At 35.0% G+C, this 26326-nt stretch overlaps 2 protein-coding genes across 2 annotated transcripts; both read left to right on the top strand.

The window, feature by feature from the left end:
- The first annotated feature begins 606 nt into the window (after nucleotides 1-606).
- On the top strand, nucleotides 607-11494 carry LOC140562746 (uncharacterized). Its single transcript, XM_072688608.1, has 6 exons — nucleotides 607-706; nucleotides 1545-1682; nucleotides 1932-2237; nucleotides 9021-9326; nucleotides 11242-11276; nucleotides 11390-11494. The coding sequence occupies exons 1-6, from the start codon at nucleotides 607-609 to the stop codon at nucleotides 11492-11494; spliced, it is 990 nt and encodes a 329-aa protein (XP_072544709.1).
- Nucleotides 11495-12229: 735 nt separating this feature from the next.
- Nucleotides 12230-16039, top strand: LOC140562745 (uncharacterized). The gene is made up of 6 exons (XM_072688607.1): nucleotides 12230-12259; nucleotides 13206-13266; nucleotides 14395-14745; nucleotides 14909-15016; nucleotides 15105-15139; nucleotides 15845-16039. The coding sequence occupies exons 1-6, from the start codon at nucleotides 12230-12232 to the stop codon at nucleotides 15974-15976; spliced, it is 717 nt and encodes a 238-aa protein (XP_072544708.1). The 3' UTR covers nucleotides 15977-16039.
- The last annotated feature ends 10287 nt before the right edge of the window (nucleotides 16040-26326 follow it).

Below are 26326 nucleotides of genomic sequence, written 5' to 3'. Positions count from 1 at the left end.
ATGATTGGAGGACACAGTACTTTAGCTCAACTCATGAAAGGCTAAAGTGTAGAATAAAAGTGTAGACCACACTCATAGTAGAATGAGTGTGGTCCCACTGACTGGAGGAGAAACTCATCAGGACACCATAGAGGATCAGAAGGGCAACAGATCACAATGATATGAAGTTATGATAACAGCAGTAATGTAAACTACTGTAGTACAGCTGTTTTCACAGCCTGCATGTGGACAATTACAAATAAAGGATTCCTTCAGTTAAAAAAAAAACAAATTCAATATTTATATACTGTACTGTATGTACAGTGGTTTTACTCACTGCTAAACCATCACACTAATTAAAACACAAGAGATAAATGATTATAAAGTAATCAGAAGTACACAGTATCTATTTTGTCAAATCAGCATTACTTCCCCTCCTACAATGGACTGACTGTTCTTCTGTCTGTTAGCTCTATGTGGCGATGTACAGCACTCACTGTGACCTAGAAACACTCATGTAAATCGTGGTAACACACCCCCTCTTGGTAACAGTTAATTAATTAGTGCTTAATTATGTCTCACTCACCCATAGAGCTGCAAGATATGAACAACAAAATGTGTCAAATGATGATCATATTAGATTGTGTCTGGCTGGGGGTGCAACAGATACGACCCGCAACAGTGCAGAAGGCAAAAATCAATGAGATCCAGATATTTCTGCTTCAAGGTACGTAACTTAAGTTTGCTAAAAAAGAAAGTCTAGCTGTCATTGTCTTTCCTTGTCTATCACTGGGTTTAAGAAGTATGATGTGAGCACAGATTTATCTGAACTTAATATAAACTTAAATATACTTAAAATAAAATTAGGACACAGCTGTGTTAATTGTAATTGGATCTACATTTATTGTACTTTTTCTACTCCAGTCCAATTAAGTTTTAAACTTATACTGACCAATCTGACTGGTCAGGGCCTTCTTCTACTTCCTGTTATGGGAGCCAATCTGCTGTCAGCATGGAACTACAAAGCTGCTCTTGTGGAAGTTTTAAAAACAGTAATTAGCTACAGCTTGACAGTTTAGCATTGTCTTTCCAGCTGTTCTTCAGAAACTGTAAGTAATGTCACAGAAAGAACTGAATTACTATGATTGATTGAGAGACATTAGACATATTATTATTATTATTATTATTATTATTATTGTTGTTATTATTATTATTATTATTATTATTATTATTATTATTATTATTATTAAGTGTTTCATACTGTTTTATTTTTATTTGTCCAGGTGAAATGGCAAATTTGTCAATGATTCAATTATGTGCAGTTATTTTGACATCAATGGCATTGGGTACCATATCATTTTTATTATTAACCTGTTTTTTATTATTATTATTTTTATTATTATAATTTCAGACAGAATAATTTTTTTGTAATTGTAGATAACTATGTCCCCCCCACATTTCTTTAGGCAGATCTATACAGATACACATTTCTTCAGTGAATGGGCTGAAGTATGTTCAGGACAGAGGAATTATTAGTCTGAACTGCTCCTTCTCATCCCCTGAAGCATCAACAACCGCATGGTTTAAACAGACTCCAGGAGAAAAGCCTCTTCTCATTGCCTCGGCGTATCACTCCACAGCCGTTGTTTATCATGGCAGTTTTTATGAGCACGGGCGCTTTATTGCAATAAGAGAAAAAAGCCGTTAAGTATTTCAGACGCAGAACCCTCTGATTCAGCAACATACTACTGTGCAGTCGCATATCAAACAGAGAGTGCACTAGCAGACTTGACAATTCTAGTCCTCAAGGGTAGATTTTTTTTACATTTCTTCAAATCACATTTCTGTCAACATCTCAAGCTCACCCAATAATTGGAGAGTAAAAATAGTTCTCTCTCTCTCTTTAGGTGGAAAATCAAATCTCTATACTGTTCTCCAACATCCCGTCTCAGAACCAGTTCAACTGGGAGGCAATACAACTCTGCAGTGCTCAATACTCACAAATAACTCTGCAGAAGATCACAGTGCGTACTGGTTCAGGCATGGATCAGGAGACTCTCATCCAGGAATCATCTACACTCATGGAAACAGGAGTGATCAGTGTGAGAAAAGCTCTGAGACTGGTTCTCTTACTCAGAGCTGTGTCTACAAACTCCCCAAGAGGAACCTTAGCGCCTCTGATGCTGGAACTTACTACTGCGCTGTAGCTGCATGTGGAGAGATACTGTTTGGAAATGGAACCAAACTGGACTTTGTAGGTAAGATCAAACATTTGAAATATTTTAAGTGATCAAGACAGAGCCTTTTGTTTACCTCAGGTTCCAAACATACCTTTATTATATGAGAAAATCAATTTTTGTTTTATTTAATGAAAAAAAAAAAAAAAAAAAAAAAAAAAAAAAAATATATATATATATATATATATATATATATATATATATATAAAAATCTGTTTTCTTGCTTATTGTAGAGAATGGTCTTTTGGTGACAGCAGTTATTATTTTAGCAGCATCAAACATCATATCCATCGTTGGGGTTTTATTTCTGTGTAGAAAATCAAACACCATTCATCATAAAGGTAGGTTTTAGACTGATACGATTGTCTACTTTCTGTCATTGTTCAATAATGTTACATGTTTGATTGATTTAAGTCCTTCAAGTAGACCAGGTGATTATTTTATTTTAACTTACAGAAACTCTCTAATAATTCAAATGTGAAAATGTTCAAAAAGAAATGAAAATAAAAACTTCTGATAAACACTCAATCATTGTCATAAACGTTATGTCATAAACATACATGTGCTAAATATGTATCATTTGTTAGATTATTATTATATTATAGATTTAGATTTATTGTATTTATTTTATGATGACGCACAACCTTGACTCGAGTGTTTTTATACAACAGTTCAAAAGAAAAAAAAAGAAAAAAGTTAAAAATGAATCAACTGAGCCAAAAACATTGCATTTAATATGCTAGCATTTCCCTCAGCCAAATAAAAGTTCCTTAAGAAGCAGTTTGTTGCTGAGGATCACCAATCACCGAATCGGTCCTTCTCCATCTCCTTACATAGACCAACTAATTAAACTCTGTTCACCACTTGCTGTTTTTTTTTGTTTTGTTTTGTTTTGTTTTTTTTTTCGTCTGTAATTTTTTTTTTATTGTGTATTTTTCTCATACTCATACTGTTAGTTTTATTTTAGGTCCCTCACTTTTTCTTTTGCTCAGGGCATTTATGTTTCTTCTTGGTTTAAGTATTACAGTGTGAAAACAGCATATTAAACAGAGTTGTAATTACCTATGAATAAAACAAAAAATCTCAAACCTAGACTAAAGTTTGTATAAAAATGAAATTATTAATAAATTAAATTGTTGTTGTAGGTTGCATGTGATGAAGACTTGAACTACGCAGCATTGACTTTTGGCAAAAAACCTTCAACATTCAGAGGAGCTAGAAGACAGCAGAGGCCCAAAGACACTGAAATGTACTCCCAGGTCATATTTACACAATAAGACAACATTAATGGAATCGTTTCCATTTTTGTTTCTAATATAATGTTTTTTGATGGAGGCCTAACAAACCTACTGCCTTTTAAGAAAATGCAACCTACTGCAACTTAAGTAAAAACAATCAAATACAAACATTGATGCATAACAGCAGTGCAGATGGAGTCGTTACAGTAAAAGTGAAGGGGCAGAGATGTAAGTACATTGGGACATACATTTACTCATTACTTGCTAATTGTCAGTCACAAGCTCAATTCAAAAGTATGAGCAGAGGACAAAAGCATGTGCATGCATTATTGGTCTTTCATGTGTGGGGCAGAGGTCAGATGTTTTTAAATGAAGGAACTAAGGAAAAGTCTAGAATGGTATGGAGGCTTCTAATTTGGAGCCTCACTGATTACCCTAAACATTTTGACAATGACAGATTTTATTTTTTTGTGATTTTTTTCTGTTATAAATGGATACAGTGTAAACACATTTCAATTATATGAATGCATTTAAATATGATAATTTCAAGTAAATCCTTTTTTAACTTGAGTATAAGGAGGAGCAACTAAATACTTATTGTATACATTTAATTCACATTAAAGATAACGTCTATTCTAAAAAGTGTATTTGCAGTGTTTCTTTCTCCATTTTCAGGATCAAAAAGATAAGATGTCCACCTGCCTTGCTTTACAATGAAGTGTTTATATTTGAAAATCTGAATTTCCTTTTTTTTGCTATCTGTTGATCCAGCAGACAAAGCAAAGACAGAATTTCTTACATGGGCAAAGCTTTGAAAATTTGCAGTCAATTAAGCTCTCTCAATGTTTCTCTTGAAAACAGATGTACTGTGGACTTCCTGCACCATATTTACATTAGCTGTGTTTTCCTACTGTGTGAAAGTGTAAGTACAAGTTTTCCTGAATGAAGCAGACCAGCAGACTGATCAAAAATGTTTTAGTCAAGGATAAAAAGTTCAGATGACAGCTAATCATAATACATATTAACACAATTAATGTCTATGTGACTTATTGTTCAGTTATGTACCCTAATGTTTAATGTTATTATCTTTAGGGGTTCTTCAGTAGAAGCAATGATTATAGAAAGAATCATGACAAAGGTCAGCAGCCTTTTGTGGTTCTTTGCATGGTGAAAAGTTCCTCACAATAGTCAAGTACTTGTAAACTATTTTGTTTAGAGTGTAGACTATCAGTTTGGCTGGTGATGAGTGAGGGAGGAAAGCTGGGTTCACGTCTCTTCTGAGTTTTCTTCTTTATGTCTTTTCTCCCAAAGAAGCTGTTAAAGTTCGGTTTACTCTTTTGAAGTGGTTGGAAGCTTCAGTAGTCGCTTGTCCACCCTCTACTGCAGAGTGTGTGCCATCTACACTGTGGTTCTAGCTAAATGTATACATATACACAGGAAATAGTTGACAGGAAGCATTCAAGTGTTAAAGTCTTTTTAACATGATCTAATGCCAAAGAATATACCTTTTTATGGTGCCAGTCTTGTGATGCAACAAGACTTGCTACATACACATCATGACATATGCATACACATCACAACACACTGGTTTGAAAATTGAGTTCTCTATTTACTAATTTAAAATAAAAAAATAAATAGCCTAATACTACAGCATATATATTGTAGAAATATCTAAAATAGAGCTTGTGCACATTACTGTACATCATCTGCCCATATTAAATCAATTATGTATAAGTTTAAGTGACTCAAAACAACCACAAGAAGCTTTTGAATGATTAGAAGTTTAAGAATTGAATAATGTGGGGCTATTTTTTAGTAAAGTTGAGTTTTAAAACTCTCTGAAGAAAGAAACAAAGCAAAATGAAAATACATCCATGAAGGACACATACATTTTGGAAGCCTGTAACTTTCTGCAGAAAGTTGTCATAGCCATCATACTTTCAGCACATAGTATGTAGCACATAGTATGTTGTATGGAGACACTAATGATTCTATAAACAATACCTAGCAGAGTGGTCCTGGGAACTCTAGCAGGAACAATTGAGACTAAGTCACTTTGAAAAAGCAAGAGACCATCATGATGACTTATATAAGCAATGCCACATGTGGTAACTTGTATCTTGTCTCCTCTCACAGTCAGGATGCTCTGGTGTTTTTCTGCCTCTGACAGATAACACATCCAAACCATTTCCTCCAACTTAGAGCCTTTCTTAAAGACATCTAAAATGGAAAAATGTATTCATATTGGCATAGTTGAATTTATGAGTTCAGTACATGGACAAAAGCAAAAGTTCTCTCAAACACATTCAAAAACTGAGAAAATACTGCATAACAAAAAAAAAAAAACAATTTTAAAATCCAAAATCTATCATGTAAAAGTTTTAACTCAATTTATTTACAGCCCCAAAATTTACATACGTCCAGCCCTTGATCGAAAACTTTGCAACAAGTAAAGTGACAACATGGAAGCTCCATGCTTTAGAAGAATATGGTGTTTTTACATTTCCTAAAACAATCAAACTGACAATTATCAGAAAATGAGTTGCTATGTAGACCAGTCTGTGGCTGGAGATAAGAACATAAGGAGTCCATCACAGCAGGGTTCATACAATACAATCACAAATCCACTATAAAAAGAAAATCAATGCCAAAAATAGGATTGTAATGAGCCAATGTCACATGATTACTTGAGCCCTTCGAGCCTCAGGTACGGCTCGGCTCGACCCGCCATCCCTCAAAATCCATGGAAAACAAGTGTCCAGGCTTTTTTCTGTCCTGGCAACAAAGTGGTGGAACGAACTTCCCCTGGGTGTCCAAACGGCAGAGTCGCTCACTGTCTTCAAACGCAGACTGAAGACCCATCTCTTCCGAGTTTGGGCGAATAACAGAATGGTCACCCTATTGACTTGTGTCTAGTAGTGTCTTAACTTGGAGTTATCTTTGAATTTTTAGTCTATTCAAACTAGCTGAGTTTATTCTTAAAGAAAAAGCAAAGCACTTTTGTAAGTCGCTCCGGATAAGAGTGCCTGCTAAATGCCTTAAATGTAAATGTAAATGTAATTACTTTTTACACTTCAGAGCACAATTCAAACAACAATAGTGCAGAATGGTTAAGCAGAAGTGGATTCCACTTCCAGGCAGTTTCTAGGCTGTTGCTAAGTGGTTTCTGAGCTCTCCCAGTGGTGGTTGCTATGTTGTTGCTTAGGTTTCCTAGGTGGTTGCTATGGTGTCACTAGGTGGTTGCTATGGTATCCCAGGTGGCTGCTAAGGTGTTGCTACTGTTTTCCAGGTTGTTGCAATACCGTTGCTATGTGGCAGGTGGTTACTATGGTATTCTAGCAGGTTGCTAAGAGGTTACTAGTCAAGTCAAGCAAAGTCAAGAAGCTTTGATTGTCATTCCATCTAAGTACAAGTGCATAGTGGAGCAAAATTACCATCCACCAGTGTGGTTGGTGGAGTTACTAGTGTATTTGCATCATTGTGATATGAGAAGGGTAGCAAAACTCTCACACCCCCATAATTTCTATGAGAACATTTTCTGCAAAAATCTGTTGCTATGCAGAAAGGAAGTGTGTGTATAAGAGCTGTATACAATCCTGAATTGCAGAATCAGACTGAACAGTCTGAAGTTGAAATGATGTTGATATCTTGAAAAATATCTTCCAAAATAACATAAATCAGATATCAATAAAATACCATAATCACCAATTACTAGAGAAATAGAGAGTAGAATGAATTGGCTCCAATGACTGGACAGAAACAGGATATGTGGTTGCCTGTTGCCTTTCTGGTCCCTGGAGGATCATAATGATATGAAGTTTGTCTGGGAAGATTATGATAATATACTACTATAGTATAGCTGTTTTTCACAGCCTACATGTGGACAGTTACAAAGAAAGAATTCTTTGTAAAAAAAAATGACAAATTCAATGTTTATATACTGTACTGTATTTGCAGCGCTGTTACTCGCTGTTTAACCAACACACTAATTAAAACATGAGAAATAAATAATAATAAAGAATAACCAGAAGTACACACATGTATTATTTCTCCTCCTACAAAGGATTGACTTTTCTCCAGTCTGTTGTGGTGACGTACAGCACACACTATGACCTAGAAACACTAATGTAAATCGTGGTAACACACCCCCTCTTGGTAACACACCTCCTCTTGGAAACACACCTCCTCCTGGAAACACAGTTCTTTTGCTTAATTATTCGACACTCACACATAGAGCTGCATGATATGGACTACAAAGCCTTAAATAATGATTAGAATGGATTGGGTCTGACTGGGGGTGCAACAGGTACGACCTGGAACAGTGCAGAAGGCAAAAATCACAGAGGACCCAATATTTCTGCTTCAAGGTACATAACTGAAGTTCGCTAAAAAGAAAGTCTATCTGTCGGTGTCTTTCCTTGTTTTTCACCGGGTTTAGGATGTAAGATGTGAGCACATACTCATTTGAACTTTAACAGCTTTATAAATAATTGAATTTAAGGCACAGCTGTGTTAATTGTACTTGCGTTTAGCCATCATGTACACACAAGGACAAAACTTATTCTGACTGATCTGAATGGTCGGGGCCTTCTTCAGCTTCCTGTTTTGGGAGCCAATCTGCTGTCAGCAGGGAACTACAAGATAAGATAATCTTGTAGACGTTGTGGCAGAGCAATTAGCTAGGCCTCGACATTTTAACCTTGTCCTTCCAGCTGTCCTTCCGAAACTGTAAGTCATCCCACAGGAATGCAGAAAGATATGAAATACCTTATCATTATTTGTATAATGAAAATGTATATGAAACACATTAACATTATTTACGAAAATGTTTGTAAACCGTTCTTTTTTGTCTTCAGGTGAATCCATCACTTTCCTGAGTTTGGCAATGATTCTATTGTGTGTAATTGTTTTACTCTCAAGAGCAGGTACTGCTTTATCATTTTTACAATAACAAATTGTCAAAAATATATGTTAAAACATTTTTGTTTTTTAAAAAGGTTTTCAGTGTAATTTTATATATCAAAAGTGTCTCCCCACTGTTTTTTTAGGTGGATCTATAAAAATAGACATTGTTTCTCCTAATTGACTGAAGAACATCCAGCGTGGGGGAAATATTAGTCTCAACTGTTTCTTCTCATCCCCTGAAGCATCAACTACAGCATGGTTCAAACAGACTCCAGGAGAAAAGCCTCTTCTCATTGCCTCGGCGTATCACTTCACACCAGTTGCATATCATAATAGCTTTGATAATAACAGGCGCTTTATTGCAATAAGAGAAAAAAGCAGTTTTACTCTGAATATTTTAAATGCAGAACCCTCTGATTCAGCAACATACTACTGTGCAGTCGCATATTATACTGAGAATGCATTAGCAGACTGGAAGGTTCTAGTCCTCAAAGGTAGGTGCTAATTTTACAAAATATTTTGATTATGAAACACCTTTCTACACTGCAAATCCCACATACCTGTCGAAATCTCCATCTCCATCTTCATTATTAAACATTTCTCTCTCTCTCTTTAGGTGGAAATTCAAATCTCTATACTGTTCTTCAACATCCCGCATCAGATTCAGTCCAACTTGGAGGCAATACAACTCTGCAGTGCTCAATACTCACAGATAACTCTGTAGGAGATCACAGTGTGTACTGGTTCAGGCATGGATCAGGAGAATCTTATCCAGGAATCATCTACACTCATGGAAACAGGAGTGATCAGTGTGAGAAAAGCTCTGAGACTGGTTCTCCTACTCAGAGTTGTATCTACAAACTCCCCAAGAGAAACCTCAGCCTCTCTGATGCTGGAACTTACTACTGTGCTGTAGCTGCATGTGGAGAGATACTGTTTGGAAATGGAACTAACCTGTACTTTCAAGGTAAGTTAAAATGATTTTAATATTTCAAAAGAATAAATAAATAAATAAATAAATGGGCTTTATTGATTATAAATGCTTAACTGAGTTCCAGAGTAACAGTAAAAAGTATTTTAAAATATTGTTTCTATAATTATTTTAACGACACACACTGTAGATTCATATGAACATGTTGTGAGCCTAAATGATTTCTTCTATAGTTCTTATATAACAATGTTTAGAAAATTGTCCTTGTCAGATAAAGAGAATTAGAGAAATTTGTTGGAGATGGAATTATTATGAGGGATATAATTTTTCTTAGAATTTTACTTGTGGATGTTTAGGACCAATGGATATATTTTGTGCTTATCCTAATGATAATGGATTCAAATCTGCTTTTATTTTATTTTCTTGTTATAGATAATGGTGCCTTAGTCCAAAGCATTCTTGTTTTAGCAGCATTAAACATCATGTCCATGGCTATGATTTTGCTTCTGTGCATAAAATTACACAACTGTCATCATAAAGGTAGGATGTACTTCCGAGACAATTAAAATTGCCTGGTATATATATATATATATATATATATATATATATATATATATATATATATGCAAAGATTTAGGGATCCCTAATCAAATACAGTTTTTTTTATCTATACACGGACCCATTCTTCTGTACATTCTTTTGTTTATGTGGCAAGTTATAAGTGCAAAGGGAACATAAACATGATCCTTTTACTTTTTCCAATGTGTTAAATCCAAAACACATATATGAATATGCAGAGACTGTACATTTGTTGTTGGTTTCCAGTAGAGTGTTCACTTATTATACAGTGGCAATAAATATGTGAACCCTTCAGAATTTTATGATTTTCTGTATTAATTTATCATAAAATGTGATTTGATTCTCACCCAAGTCGAGCGTATTGACAAATATAATGTGCATAAATAATAACAAAAAACAAAAAATTCATAATTCAGACTGATCATTCATGTCTTCATTGAGAACAATCATAAAAACCTCATTGTGCTAGTAGATACCCTTGAGTTAACAATCTCAAAAAATCTAATTGGAGTCAGGTGTTAGGATACCTGGAATCTTCTTAGGAAAATGAGTTTAGAGGTGTGAACTAGAGCTTAGAACTCTAAATGATAAAAACCTCTTAAACCTTTTGAGGTTGCTCCTATACAAGAAGGATACATGTATATGAGCCATGCCTCGCCAAAAAGAGCTTTCAAAAGAGCGATATAAAATTGTTGATTTACATAAAGCTGGTTACAAAGTGACTTCAAAGACTTTAGAAATTGATCAGTCTACAGTGAGGCAAGCAATCTACAAATGAAGACAATTTAGGACTGTGGGTACTATGCCAAGCCGGCACCCAGTCAAATTAACCTAAAAGCACAAATGAGACTCATCACTGAGGTAAGCAACCCTGAGTGACAGCCAAAGATTTGAAGGCGTTAATGGTACAGGCTAATATCTGTGTTCATTAGTCTACAGTGCGTAAAACAAGCAGGGTACCTGTGGCAGGACACCATGAAGGCGCTGCTTACTAAAAAAAACATTGCTGCACGGCTGGGGGTGGGGGTGGGGGGTTCAATCATTCCTACTACTTTGAATGTTGAATAAGCGTGTTTAATAAACACCTGCAAGATCATGTTTTTTGAGGTTATTACTTTATGCACATTATTTTGTCAATACGCTTGACTTGGATATGAGATCAGATCACATTTTATGGCAAATTAATGCAGTACCATAAAATTTCAAAGTGTTTACATACTTTTTCTTGCCACTGTAAGTATCACTTGAGCAGGGTGTCAACTTTTGCATAAGACTATATATATATATATATATATATATACATTACAGTTTTTTCAAGCAGTTCAATATCGCAAACCTGCATGTTTAAGTGATTTCCTTGTTATTTTTTTAGGTTCTGCTGCAGATTGCACAGTTAAAGTAAACCAGGTATTTTTTTTTTCATACTGACGTTTCTGCTTCACCGAAGCCAGAGAATCTCATTTTGCTCAGCAAGTAAGCAGTGAAACCTGTTAAGTACCTGTTTTTTTTTTTTTTTGCAGGTTGCATGTAATGAAACTTTGAAATTTGCAGTAGGGAGGTTCACCAACAAACCACATCAGATTACTGAGGACCCTGACGTGTACTCTCATGTCATTTATTACTAAAAGACAACTTGAGTCCCTTGAGATTATTTTGAGGATGTGTTCTTGTTTTCTGTAATATAATAATTTTGCCAAATTAATATAGGGTTTGGATCATTTTAGAAATCTGTTGGCATGTAATTTTTTTTGTTATTTCATTTTAGTTGATACTATAAATTTTTTTTCCTTTGTGTTTGTATACTTTATTTGCTTTGTAATCTGTATGGTTACCTAAACAAACTAAGCATTTATGCACATATATTGTTTGCAAGTATTTACAAATAAAATGTCTCTGGCACATAAAAACAATGAGCTCCTTATTCTGTGGTTATGTTTTGTTAACATATTCCTGCCATTTACCATCATTAGAATTAAACTCTGTCATTAAAGTTAATAATAGCTAGCTTATGAAGACATTTCTTGAACATATTCAATCTTTGTCAACTATTTAAGCTTTCTAATTAACTAATGAACTAACCTACTAACTGGTGGGCAGGATCAAATTTGTAGTGCTGTGGCCATGGTGAGCAAACAGCCAACAGGTTGTGGGATACAGTGGGTGGGTGCTATCACTAGCTGATTGCAGAAATGTGCAAGTAAAAAAAAACAGGTTACAGAAAAAAATTAAGTAAATCAAATCTTTTAATTGCAAAGCATCTGCATAAAGATGCTCAACTGCAAGTCAAACGCTAACCTTGATATAAGAATAAAATGAAAGTAGGTAGGTGAAGACTAGGATGACAAACGCTAAAAGTGGGCATGGCTGCACAAGAAGTAGTCTGTATCAAAGTGGGCAGTTTAGGGTGGCATTACTAGACTGGGACAGAAGATTGTGGGCAGAGGAGGTGCTAATTTTGACAGATGTGAGTGGGTGGGCAAAGGTAGTCCACTCGCAATTGTAAATAGGCTTGTAAAACCACATCTGGAAAAGCCACATGTCTTCTATTCATATATCAGAGAACATTAAAATACTAAAAATACTAAAACTTTATGGCATCTGACTATCAATTAGCACAAGGTCATGTTGATCTGGAAAAGAAAAAGGCACTGATTTTGAGGACAAGAGAGGAAAATAAGTCATTGTGCATTAGTAAATTATAATGATTGGAGGGCACAGTACTTTAGCTCAACTCATGAAAGGCTAAAGTGTAGAATAAAAGTGTAGACCACACTCATAGTAGAATGAATGTGGTCCCACTGACTGGAGGAGAAACTCATCAGGACACCATAGAGGATCAGAAGGGCAACAGATCACAATGATATGAAGTTATGATAACAGCAGTAGTACTCCTGTAGTACAGCTGTTTTCACAGCCTGCATGTGGACAATTACAAATAAAGGATTCCTTCACTTAAAAAAAATACAAATTCAATATTTATATACTGTACAGTATGTACAGTGGTTTTACTCACTGCTAAACCATCACACTAATTAAAACACAAGAGATAAATGATAATAAAGTAATCTGAAGTACATAGTATCTTTTTTGTCAAATCAGCATTACTTCCCTTCCTACAATGGACTGACTGTTCTTCTGTCTGTTAGCTCTATGTGGCGATGTACAGCACTCACTGTGACCTAGAAACACTCATGTAAATCGTGGTAACACACCCCCTCTTGGTAACAGTTCTGTTGCTTAATTATGTCTCACTCAACCATAGAGCTGCAAGATATGAACAACAAAATGTGTCAAATAATGATCATATTGGATTGTGTCTGACTGGGGGTGCAACAGATACGACCTGGAACAGTGCAGAAGGCAAAAATCAATGAGATCCAGATATTTCTGCTTCAAGGTACGTGACTTAAGTTTGCTAAAAAGAAAGTCTAGTTGTCATTGTCTTTCCTTGTCTATCATTGGGTTTAAGAAGTATGACGTGAGCACAGATTTATATGAACTTAAAATAATAATTAAATTTAGGACACAGCTGTGTTAATTGTAATTGGATCTTCATTTATTGTACTTTTTCTACTCCAGTCCAATGAAGTTGTAAACTTATACTGACCAATCTGACTGGTCAGGACCTTCTGCTACTTCCTGTTATGGGAGCCAATCTGCTGTCAGCATGGAACTACAAAGCTGCTCTTGTGGAAGTTTTAAAAACAGTAATTAGCTACAGCTTGACAGTTTAGCATTGTCTTTCCAGCTGTTCTTCAGAAACTGTAAGTAATGTCACGGAAAGAACTGAATTACTATGATTGATTTAGAGACATTACATGTATTATTATTATTATTATTATTATTATTATTATTATTAAGTGTTTCATACTTTTTTTTTTTGTCCAGGTGAAACGGCAAATTTGTCAATGATTCAATTATGTGTAGTTCTTTTGACATCAATGGCATTGGGTACCATATAATTTTTATTATTAACCTGTTGTTTATTATTATTATTTTTATTATTATTATTTCAGACAGATTATTTTTTTTGTAATTGTAGATAACTATGTCCCCCCCACATTTTTTTAGGCGGATCTATAAAGATACACATTTCTTCTGTGAATGGGCTGAAGTATGTTCAGGATGGAGGAATTATTAGTCTGAACTGCTCCTTCTCATCCCCTGAAGCATCAACAACCGCATGGTTTAAACAGACTCCAGGAGAAAAGCCTCTTCTCATTGCCTCGGCGTATCACTCCTCAGCCATTGTTTACCAAAGCAGTTTTTATGAGCACGGGCGCTTTATTGCAATAAGAGAAAAAAGCTGTTTTATTCTGAGTATTTCAGACGCAGAACCCTCTGATTCAGCAACGTATTACTGTGCAGTCGCATATCAAACAGAGAGTGCACTAGCAGACTGGACAGTTCTAGTCCTCAAGGGTAGACTTTTTTTTTTTACATTTCTACAAATCAAATATTTCTGTCAACATCTCAAGCTCACCCAATAATTGGAGAGTAAAAACACTTCTCTCTCTCTCTTTAGGTGGAAAATCAAATCTCTATACTGTTCTCCAACATCCCGTCTCAGAACCAGTTCAACTGGGAGGCAATACAACTCTGCAGTGCTCAATACTCACAGAAAACTCTGCAGAAGATCACAGTGTGTACTGGTTCAGACATGGATCAGGAGACTCTCATCCAGGAATCATCTACACTCATGGAAACAATGGTGATCAGTGTAAGAAAAGCTCTGAGACTGGTTCTCCTACACAGAGCTGTGTCTACAAATTCCCCAAGAGGAACCTCAGCCTCTCTGATGTTGGAACTTACTACTGTGCTGTAGCTGCATGTGGGGAGATCATCTTTGGAAATGGAACTAAACTGGACTTTGTAGGTAAGATCAAACATTTGGAATATTTTAAGTGATCAAGACAAAGCCTTTTGTTTACCTCAGGTTCCAAACATACCTTTATTAAATGAGAAATTTTTATTTATGAGAAGATTTTTTTAAAGAAAAAAAATATACATATTAAAATCTGTTTTCTTGCTTATTGTAGAGAATGGTCTTTTGGTGACAGCAGTTATTATTTTAGCAGCATCAAACATCATATCCATCATTGGGGTTTTATTTCTGTGTAGAAAATCAAACACCATTCATCATAAAGGTAGGTTTTAGACTGATATGATTGTCTACTTTCTGTCATTGTTCAATAATGTCACATGTTTGATTGATTTATTTATTGTTTGTTAAAGATGCTGCTAAAGGTCAAGTCCTTCAAGTAGACCAGGTGATTATTTTATTTTAACTTACAGAAACTCTCTAATAATTCAAATGTGAAAATGTTCAAAAAGAAATGAAAATAAAAACTCCTGATAAACACTCATACATTGTGATAAACGTTATGTCATAAGCATACATGTGCTAAATATGTATCATTTGTTAGATTATTATTATATTATAGATTTAGATTTATTGTATTTATTTTATGATGACGCACAACCTTGACTCGAGTGTTTTTATACAACAGTTCAAAAGAAAAAAAGAAAAAAGTTAAAAATGAATCAACTGAGCCAAAAACATTGCATTTAATATGCTAGCATTTCCCTCAGCCAAATTAAAGTTCCTTAAGAAGCAGTTTTTTTCTGAGAACCAACTCCATTCAATCACCGAATCGGTCCTTCTCCATCTCCTTACATAGACCAACTAATTAAACTCTGTTCACCACTTGCTGTTTTTTTTTTGTCTGTAATTTTTTTTATTGTGTATTTTTCTCATACTCATACTGTTAGTTTCATTTTAGGTCCCTCACTTTTTCTTTTGCTCAGGGCATTTATGTTTCTTCTTGGTTTAACAGCATTCAGTAAAGTATTACAGTGTGAAAACAGCATATTAAACAGAGTTGTAATTACCTATGAATGAAACAAAAAATCTCAAACCAAGACTGAAGTTTGTATGAAAATGAAATTATTACTAAATTAAATTGTTGTTGTAGGTTGCATGTGATGAAGACTTGAACTACGCAGCATTGACTTTTGGCAAAAAACCTTCAACATTCAGAGGAGCTAGAAGACAGCAGAGGCCCAAAGACACTGAAATGTACTCCCAGGTCATATTTACACAATAAGACAACATTAATGGAATTCTTTCCATTTTTGTTTCTAATATAATGTTTTTTGATGGAGGCCTAACAAACCTACTGCAACTTAAGAAAAACAATCAAATACAAACATTGATGCATAACAGCAGTGCATATGGAGCCGTTACAGTAAAAGTGAAGGGGCAGAGATGTAAGTACATTGGGACATACATTTACTCATTACTTGCTAATTGTCAGTCACAAGCTCAATTCAAAAGTATGAGCAGAGGACAAAAGCATGTGCATGCATTATTGGTCTTTCATGTGTGGGGCAGAGGTCAGATGTTTTTAAATGAAGGAACTAAGGAAAAGTCTAGAATGGTGTGGAGGCTTCTAATTTGGAGCCTCACTGATTACCCTAAACATTTTGACAATGACAGATTTTATTTTTTTTGTGATTTTTTTTCTGTTATAAATGGATACAGTGTAAACACATTTCAATTATATGAATGCATTTAAATATGATAATTTCAAGTAAATCCTTTTTTAACTTGAGTATAAGGAAGAGCAACTAATTACTTATTGTATACATTTAATTCACATTAAAGATAATGTCTATTCTAAAAAGTGTATTTGCAGTGTTTCTTTCTTAGATGTTCTTCCATTTTCAGGATCAAAAAGATAAGATGTCCACCTGCCTTGCTTTACAATGAAGTGTTTATATTTGAAAATCTGAATTTCCTTTTTTTTGCTATCTGTTGATCCAGCAGACAAAGCAAAGACAGAATTTCTTACATGGGCAAAGCTTTGAAAATTTGCAGTCAATTAAGCTCTCTCATTGTTTCTTTTGAAAACAGATGTACTGTGGACTTCCTGCACCATATTTACATTAGCTGTGTTTTCCTACTGTGTGAAAGTGTAAGTACAAGTTTTCCTGAATGAAGCAGACTAGCAGACTGATCAAAAATGTTTTAGTCAAGGATAAAAAGTTCAGATGACAGCTAATCATAATACATATTAACACAATTAATGTCTATGTGACTCATTGTTCAGTTATGTATCCTGATGTTTAATGTTATTATCTTCCAAAGTTCTTCAGGGGTTCTTCAGTAGAAGCAATGATTATAGAAAGAATCATGACAAAGGTCAGCAGCCTTTTGTGGTTCTTTGCATGGTGAAAAGTTCCTCACAATAGTCTTGTAAACTGTGAGTGTAGACTATCAGTTTGGCTGGTGATGAGTGAGGGAGGAAAGCTGGGCTCACGTCTCTTCTGAGTTTTCTTCTTTATGTCTTTTCTCCCAAAGAAGCTGTTAAAGTTCGGTTTACTCTTTTGAAGTGGTTGGAAGCTTCAGTAGTTGCTTGTCCACCCTCTACTGCAGAGTGTGTGCCATCTACACTGTGGTTCTTGCTAAATGTATACATATACACAGGAAATAGTTGACAGGAAGCATTCAAGTGTTAAAGTCTTTTTAACATGATCTAATGCCAAAGAATATACCTTTTTATGGTGCCAGTCTTGTGATGCAACAAGCCTTGCTACATACACATCATGACATATGCATACACATCACAGCACACTGGTTTGAAAATTGCGTTCTCTATTTACTAATTTAAAATAAAAAAATAGCCTAATACTACAGCATATAGAAATATCTCAAATAGAGATTGTACATATTACTGTACATCATCTGCCCATATTAAGTCAATTATGTATAAATTTAAGTGACTCAAAACAACCACAAGAAGCTTTTGAATGATTAGAGGTTTAAGAATTGAATAATATGGGGCTATTTTAGTAAAGTTGAGTTTTAAAACTCTCTGAAGAAAGAAACAAAGCAAAACGAAAATACATCCATGAAGGACACAAAGTTTGGAAGTCTGTAACTTTCTGCAGAAAGTTGTCGTAGCCATCATACATAGTATGTAGCACAAAGTATGTAGTATGAAGACACTTATGATTCTATAAACAATATCTAGCAGAGTGGTCCTGGGAACTCTAGCAGGAACAATTGAGACTAAGTCACTGAATCCGTCATGGTGACTTATATTAGCAATGCCACATGTGGTAACTTGTATATTGTCTCCTCTCACAGTCAGGATGCTCTGGTGTTTTTCTGCCTCTGACAGATAACACATCAAAACCATTTACTCCAACTTAGAGCCTTTCTTAAAGACATCTAAAATAGAAAAACTGTATTTATATTGGCATAGTTGAATTAATGAGTTCAGTACATGGACAAAAGCAAAAGTTATCTCAAACACTTGTCTCTTCATTTTAAGATAAGATAAGATAAGATAAGATAGTCCTTTATTAGTCCCGCAGTGGGGAAATTCCCCATTAAAAACTGAGAAAATACTGCATAACAAAATAAAATACCAATTTTAAAATCCAAAATCTATCATGTAAAAGTCTTAACTCAATTTATTTACAGCCCCAAAATTTAAATACGTCCAGCCCATGACAGAAACCTTTGCAACAAGTAAAGTGACAACATGGAAGCTCCATGCTTTAGAAGAATATGGTGTTCTTACTTTTCCTAAAACAATCAAACTGACAATTATCAGAAAGTAAGTTGCTATGTGAACCAGCCTGTGGCTGGAGATAAGAAGATAAGGAGCCTATCACAGCAGAGTTCATACAATACAATCACAAATCCACTATAAAAAGAAAATCAATGTCAAAAATAGGACTGTAATGAACCAATGTCACGTGATTACTTTTTACACTTCAGAGCACAATTCAAACAACAATAGTGCATTTCCTGAAGGAAATGCAGAATGGTTGCATAGCTAAAGTGGATTCCACTTCCAGGCAGTTTCTAGGCTGTTGCTAAGTGGTTTCTGAGCTCTCCCAGTGGTGGTTGCTATATTGTTGCTTAGGTTTCCTAGGTAGTTGCTATGGTGTCACTAGGTGGTTGCTATGGTATCCCAGGTGGCTGCTAAGGTGTTGCTATGTGCTTGCTACTGTTTTCCAGGTTGTTGCAATACCGTTTCTATGTGGCAGGTGGTTGCTATGGTATTCTAGCAGGTTGCTAAGAGGTTACTAGTCAAGTCAAGCGAAGTCAAGAAGCTTTGATTGTCATTCCATCTGAGTACAAGTGCATAGTGGAGCAAAATTACCATCCTCCAGTGTGGTTGGTGGAGTTACTAGTGTATTTGCATCATTGTGATATGAGAAGGGTAGCAAAACTCTCACACCCATTTTCTGCAAAAATCTGTTGCTATGCAGAGAGGAAGTGTGTGTATAAGAGCTGTATACAATCCTGAATTGCAGAATCAGACTGAACAGTCTGAAGTTGAAACAATGTTGATATCTTGAAAGATATCTTCCAAAATAACATAAATCAGATATCAATAAAATACCATAATCACCATTATAATTACTAGAGAAATAGAGAGTAGAATGAGTGTGCTCCAATGACTGGACAGAAACAGGATATGTGGTTGCCTGTTGCCTTTCTGGTCCCTGGAGGATCACAATGACATGAAGTTTGTCTGGGAAGATTATGATAATGTACTACTATAGTACAGCTGTTTTTCGCAGCCTACATGTGGACAGTTACAAAGAATGAATTCTTTGTAAAAAAAAAAAATGACAAATTCAATGTTTATATACTGTACTGTATTTGCAGTGCTGTTACTCACTGTTTAACCAACACACTAATTAAAACATGAGAAATAAATAATAATAAAGAATAACCAGAAGTACACAAATGTATTATTTCCCCTTCTACAAAGGATTGACTGTTCTCCAGTCTGTTGTGGTGACGTACAGCACACACTATGACCTAGAAACACTAATGTAAATCGTGGTAACACACCCCCTCTTGGTAACACACCTCCTCTTGGAAACACACCTCCTCCTGGAAACACAGTTCTTTTGCTTAATTATTCGACACTCACACATAGAGCTGCATGATATGGACTACAAAGCCTTAAATAATGATTAGAATGGATTGGGTCTGACTGGGGGTGCAACAGGTACGACAGTGCAGAAGGCAAAAATCACAGAGGACCCAATATTTCTGCTTCAAGGTACGTAACTGAAGTTCGCTAAAAAGAAAGTCTATCTGTCGGTGTCTTTCCTTGTTTTTCACCGGGTTTAGGATGTAAGATGTGAGCACATACTCATTTGAACTTTAACAGCTTTATAAATAATTGAATTTAAGGCACAGCTGTGTTAATTGTACTTGCGTTTAGCCATCATGTACACACAAGGACAAAACTTATTCTGACTGATCTGAATGGTCGGGGCCTTCTTCAGCTTCCTGTTTTGGGAGCCAATCTGCTGTCAGCAGGGAACCACAAGATAAGATAATCTTGTAGACGTTGTGGCAGAGCAATTAGCTAGGCCTCGACATTTTAACCTTGTCCTTCCAGCTGTCCTTCCGAAACTGTAAGTCATCCCACAGGAATGCAGAAAGATATGCAATACCTTATCATTATTTGTATAATGAAAATGTATATGAAACACATTAACATTATTTACGAAAATGTTTGTAAACCGTTCTTTTTTGTCTTCAGGTGAATCCATCAGTTTGGCAATGATTCTATTGTGTGTAATTGTTTTACTCTCAAAAGCAGGTACTGCTTTATCATTTTTACAATAACAAATTGTCAAAAATATATGTTAAAACATTTTTGTTTTTTAAAAAGGTTTTCAGTGTAATTTTATATATCAAAAGTGTCTCCCCACTGTTTTTTTAGGTGGATCTATAAAAATAGACATTGTTTCTCCTAATGGACTGAAGAACATCCAGCGTGGGGGAAATATTAGTCTCAACTGTTTCTTCTCATCCCCTGAAGCATCAACTACAGCATGGTTCAAACAGACTCCAGGAGAAAAGCCTCTTCTCATTGCCTCGGCGTATCACTTCACCCCAGTTGCATATCATAATAGCTTTGATAATAACAGGCGCTTTATTGCAATAAGAGAAAAAAGCAGTTTTACTCTGAATATTTTAAATGCAGAACCCTCTGATTCAGCAACGTACTACTGTGCAGTCGCATATTATACCGAGAATGCATTAGCAGACTGGAAGGTTCTAGTCCTCAAAGGTAGGTGCTAATTTTACAAAATATTTTGATTATGAAACACCTTTCTATACTGCAAATCCCACATACCTGTCGAAATCTCCATCTCCATTATAAAACATTTCTCTCTCTCTCTTTAGGTGGAAATTCAAATCTCTATACTGTTCTCCAACATCCCGCATCAGATTCAGTCCAACTTGGAGGCAATACAACTCTGCAGTGCTCAATACTCACAAATAACTCTGTAGGAGATCACAGTGTGTACTGGTTCAGGCATGGATCAGGAGAATCTCATCCAGGAATCATCTACACTCATGGAAACAGGAGTGATCAGTGTGAGGAAAGTTCTGAGACTGGTTCTCCTACTCAGAGTTGTATCTACAAACTACCCAAGAGGAACCTCAGCCTCTCTGATGCTGGAACTTACTACTGTGCTGTAGCTCTATGCGGAGAGATCATCTTTGGAAATGGAACTAAACTGGACTTTGTTGGTAAGAAGAATTTAAAAAAATACTATTTCAATTTCATACTGATGGGTTTTGACCAGGCACTAAACTAAACTATCAGAGAAAATATATATATATTTTTGGAAAGGTGTAACCAATGTAAACAATGGTGATCTGTCATGTAAAATTCTGTAAAAAAAAAATCTCAATCTGTTTTTTAAGTTATTAGGATTTATTTTCGCATTATATTCGTCAATGATTTTGGTTAATTAAAATCTGTTTTCATTTCAGATAACAGTGTTTTTGTCACAGCAGTTATTATGTTAGCTGCATCAAACTTCATATCCATGGTCGTGGTTTTAGTTCTGTGTAGAAAATCAAACACCACTCATTCTAAAGGTAAGCTTTGCTTCTGGGACTGAGCCTACTTTTACTTCTGAGACTACTTTAAACAGAGGTTTTTACTTAATGTTGAATTGTTATACTGAATTGTTCAGTAAAGTAGCAGTAATAAACAATTCAGTATAACAACTCAGTAGTTGTTACTGAATGTTGAATTGCTGAATTGAAATATAACAACTGAATTGTTATACTGAATTATTCGTTAATGTTACATTACTGAAACATTCAGTATAACAATTCAACATTCAGTGACAGCCACTGAATTGTTATATTGAATTGTTCAGTAATGTAGAATTAATGACTGATTTGTTGTTTGTTGAAGATGCCGGCGAAGGTCATGTACGTCCAGTAAACCAGGTGATTATTTTATTTATATTAACCTACAGAGAATCAACTTTCTAATTATTATTATTTTTTTAAATGTACAAAAAAATAAAACAAAAATCTGATTACATACTTTGTCACCCTCGTGAATTAATATCATAATATTATAATAATGTAATATCATACACATTATGTCATAAGCATCTTATGGATCTTGGAAAGTGGCATTGTATTATTGTATACATCAACATTAACATTAATAATATTTGTATTATTATTGTTATTATTATTACTATTATTATTATTATTATTATTATTAGTTGTTGTAGTAGTAGTAGTAGTAGCAGTAGTAGTAGTAGTAGTAGCAGCAGTTGTTGTTGTATAGTTTCAGATGTAACGGTATATTTAAAAAAAGTTACTACCTACAAATAAAAAGTCCTCATACCAAGATGAATGTAATGAAAAATAATTACATTATGTTTATGTTGCAGGTTGCATGTGATGAAGCTTTAAACTATGCAGCACTGAGCTTTACCAATAAACCTCGAACATCCAGTGGAGCTAGAAAACATCAGAGGCCTAAAGACACTGAAGTGTACTCTCAGGTCAAATTTCCACAATAAGACCAACATCGCATTCAACCCCATCTTTTATTACTTTTTACTTTGTTTTTTGATGGAGGCCTAACAAACCTACTGCATTTCTAATAATTCAGTGTTTCTAATACTGAGTAGAATTTTGTACTTTTTTGCACTGGCAGTCAGCTGAACATGTGAAGACTTCGTAAAGAACAAAACAATTGTAAATACCAGTGCATAACAGCAGTCCAAATGGAGCCATTACAGTAAAAGTAAAGGGGCAAAGATGTGAGTGCATTGGGACGTGTTTACTCATTACTTGCTGGAAAAAAATATCACTACCCAGTACTTCAGTTATGCCAATCTGTGTCACTGTACAAAGGTCCCTTCATGTTCCCTTAATTTATTTGTAAAGAAATAGTCAAACATAGTAAATGTTTACTGCCCATTTCTTCTGAACACACATATAATTATACAATGTGATTTAATAAAGACATAAAAAATCACTTTCGCGTTGTTGCATTATTATTAGGTTTTTGTGTTTTGATGTAATTCAGTGTTTACAATGTGCACAAAATCAGAAACAGAATAACTTTCTTGAATCACTGGGACATCTTATAAAGGTCAAAGGTCAGAATTATTATTTTTTTTTAAATCTGAAGAACAAACCCTAAGAATAATGATATGTCAATCAACTGATGGTCTTTGGACATTTCCCAATGATTTCAGGGATAAAGATAATGTCAAGATATAACAAGACATTGGAGTAATTTGCTCCTTTGTGTTGTTTTTGTGATGTTTTTCTGTTGCATTTCAATAATCTGAATGTATTTAAATACAATATGATTTCATGTAAATCTTTTTTTACTTCTGTAACTGAGTATTGGCATGAAGGACTAACTAGTTAATGTATTGATCTTACTTGTTGTATAACTTTTCTTTTTTTATTTCTTTTCTGAGAAGTTGCACTTACATTTTACAAAAAGGATCAGGATCAGGCCCACCATCAGAAGGTTCATTTAGTGGGTAAATGCCTCATCAGACAATAATGCCTGACAAAACCCACTTTGCAAGTATGGACCACACCTGTGGTGCTGGAACGGGTAAATAAATTTATATGACATTTGGGCTGGAGTTCGACACAAGGTGAAGTGAGACTGAAGTGGAGACATAGGGCTGAGGAGGAGGAGTTTGAAGTTACTTTGTAGCTCCACAATGCTTCTTTTCACATGCCTCTGCAGTGGCAAGCGGCAAAGTTCACACAAAGTGAAACTACACTTTATGTGTCCAGGTGTCCAGTTGTTTCACTTTACAATGAAGTGTTTATATTTCTAAATCTGAATTGACCTTTTTTTAGAGATGTGCTTTCTGTTAACCTAGCAGACAAAGCAAAGGCAGAAGCTCTCTTGTTGTTTTTCCTGAAACCAAATGGACTGTGGAGGTCTTGTTCTTGTATTTAATGTGATTCAGAACAATTTTGAGAGTTTTTCAGTAGAATAAAGAACCATGACATGCTAAAAGGGCTTCTCACTATAATCCAGTACCTGTTTTGTATGATTCTATTACAAACCATTTTGAAAGTGTACTATGACCCTTCTGAGTTTTCTTCTTTAGCTCTTTTTCTCTAAGAAGCTGTTAAAGTTTGGTTTACTCTTTTGAAGTGGTTGGAAGCTTCAGTAGTCGCTTGTCCACCCTCTACTGCAGAGTGTGTGTCATCGACACTGTGGTTCTTGCCAAATGTACCTTCAAATACAGGAAATAGTTGACAGGAAGCATTCAAGTGTTAAAGTCTTTTTGCCTTTAAAGAAAATAGCATAATCTGCATAGAAGATGTCTTTTTTAAAATGGTGCCAGTCTTGTGATGCAACAAGCTTTAGTACAAACACATCACAACATAATGATTTATTAAAAAATTTTAAACAGTACACAATTGAGAATCACAAAAGTGCTTAATTTTTTTTCACTATTTGGAACCTTAAAGCAACTACAAAAAGATGTTTGAATGTTGAAAAGCCTTGAATTAACAGAACAATACTAAAATAAAGATCTATATACTGAACAACATCTCCTTATATTCACATTTATGTGACACTATGTATCGAAACAACCACCGAAAGCATTTAAATGATTAGGAGTTGAAGAGCTGAAAGTGTGGGGCTTTTTTCAGAAGAGTTGAGTTTTATACTTGAATCCAATAGAATTTCAGATCCTCTGAAGAAAGAAACAAAGCAAAATGACAATACATCCAAAAGTCCAGGTATAAACTCTGACCTCTGTCTGGGCCTGTGTTCTAAACTCTCAGGTAACTACAGCTGCCACTGTGACATTAAATACCAAAATGTAATCTATTGTTTTGTTAAAGAATTTAACACTGGAAATAGCTTCGTTTTACACTGCTTACTCCAAGTGGAGATGAGGTTATGTGGGCCTTGGCTGTAGGGTGTCATTGCTTTGGCTAGACCATCCTTATAAGACAGTGTCAGTAATTTGCATATTAAGTTGCATATTTGTTCCCATTGATGTGAGTGGTGAGAACCCAATTCAGCCTCCTCTTACGGGAGCCAATCCGTTCTCAGCACAGAATTATAAAGCTGACCACATCAGTGTTTTACACACATATTAACTATGACTCAAAAGGCTTCTTTTCCTCTTCGAAAACTGGAAGTAAGCTCACAAATTAAGTTATATTTATATAATTATGTTATTTGAATTTGAAAAGTATTATTATGAGTAGTAGTTGCAGTTATGTTTGTACATAAGCTCACTTGATTAAGCCTGAAATTATTACAATGGATTATATTCATATCATTGTTATTTTTACCAAAGGTCAGATTATATAAATTCTTTTTCAGGGCATTCATTACTTGAAGAATTTGGCAATGTTTGAATTGTCTATACTTGTTTGGCTCACAGCAACATTAGGTAGTGTTTAAGATGTTTCTTTATTTTTTAATATTAATTAAGTTTTGGTTTCTGTACTTGGAAGGAAAGTTAATTTCTACAAATAGTCAAAGAGTTTATCTTTTTGTTGTTTTTTTCAGGTGGCGCCTCTAAGATTAAAATCCCCTGTCCAAATGGTCTGCAGTACGTTCAGAATGGGGGAAATATTAGTCTGAATTGTTTGTTTTCAGCTGTTGATGTGTCAGCGACTACATGGTTCAAACAGGCTCCGGGAGAGAATCCTCTTCTGATTGCTTCTGCCTTTCGTTCAGCCATAGCTATATATCATAACGGTTTTGACAAGAGCGGACGCTTTAATGCAGTAAGAGAACAAAGCATTTTTACTCTGAACATCTCACATGTAGAATCATCTGATTCAGCAAAGTACTACTGTGCAGCTGCATACTACTCAGATATTGCCTTATTAGACTGCACAGTTTTAGTTCTCAAAGGTAGGTGCTTGTCTTCTAAACCCTGTATAAAATACTATAAAATACTATACTATAGCCTATATAAAATGCCAGATAGTTAATGACCACCATCAAAATAATCACTAAATAATATTTTATCTATTCTTTAGGTGCACCTTTTGGCCACTATGCTGTTCTCCAACACCCTGTATCAGATCCAGTCCAACTTGAAGGCAATACAACTCTGCAGTGCTCAATACTCAC

This window comes from Salminus brasiliensis, chromosome 9 (assembly GCF_030463535.1).
Source record: "Salminus brasiliensis chromosome 9, fSalBra1.hap2, whole genome shotgun sequence".
In the NCBI taxonomy this organism is placed as follows: Eukaryota; Metazoa; Chordata; class Actinopteri; order Characiformes; family Bryconidae; genus Salminus; species Salminus brasiliensis.
Note: the sequence above shows the minus strand (reverse complement) of the source record. Positions and strands in the feature narration are given on the sequence as shown.

What these genes read in the sequence shown, in the direction of transcription:
- LOC140562746 (XM_072688608.1), top strand. Translation starts at nt 607, where the DNA reads ATGATCATATTAGATTGTGTCTGGCTGGGGGTGCAACAGATACGACCC. An exon ending in TGCAATAAGAGAAAAAAGCC is followed by an intron (nt 1,683 to 1,931) that starts GTTAAGTATTTC and finishes ATCCCGTCTCAG; the next exon opens with AACCAGTTCAACTGGGAGGC. An exon ending in AACCAAACTGGACTTTGTAG is followed by an intron (nt 2,238 to 9,020) that starts GTAAGATCAAAC and finishes ATCCCGCATCAG; the next exon opens with ATTCAGTCCAACTTGGAGGC.
- LOC140562745 (XM_072688607.1), top strand. Translation starts at nt 12,230, where the DNA reads ATGGCTGCACAAGAAGTAGTCTGTATCAAA. An exon ending in AACTAAACTGGACTTTGTAG is followed by an intron (nt 14,746 to 14,908) that starts GTAAGATCAAAC and finishes TGCTTATTGTAG; the next exon opens with AGAATGGTCTTTTGGTGACA. An exon ending in AAGTCCTTCAAGTAGACCAG is followed by an intron (nt 15,140 to 15,844) that starts GTGATTATTTTA and finishes TTGTTGTTGTAG; the next exon opens with GTTGCATGTGATGAAGACTT.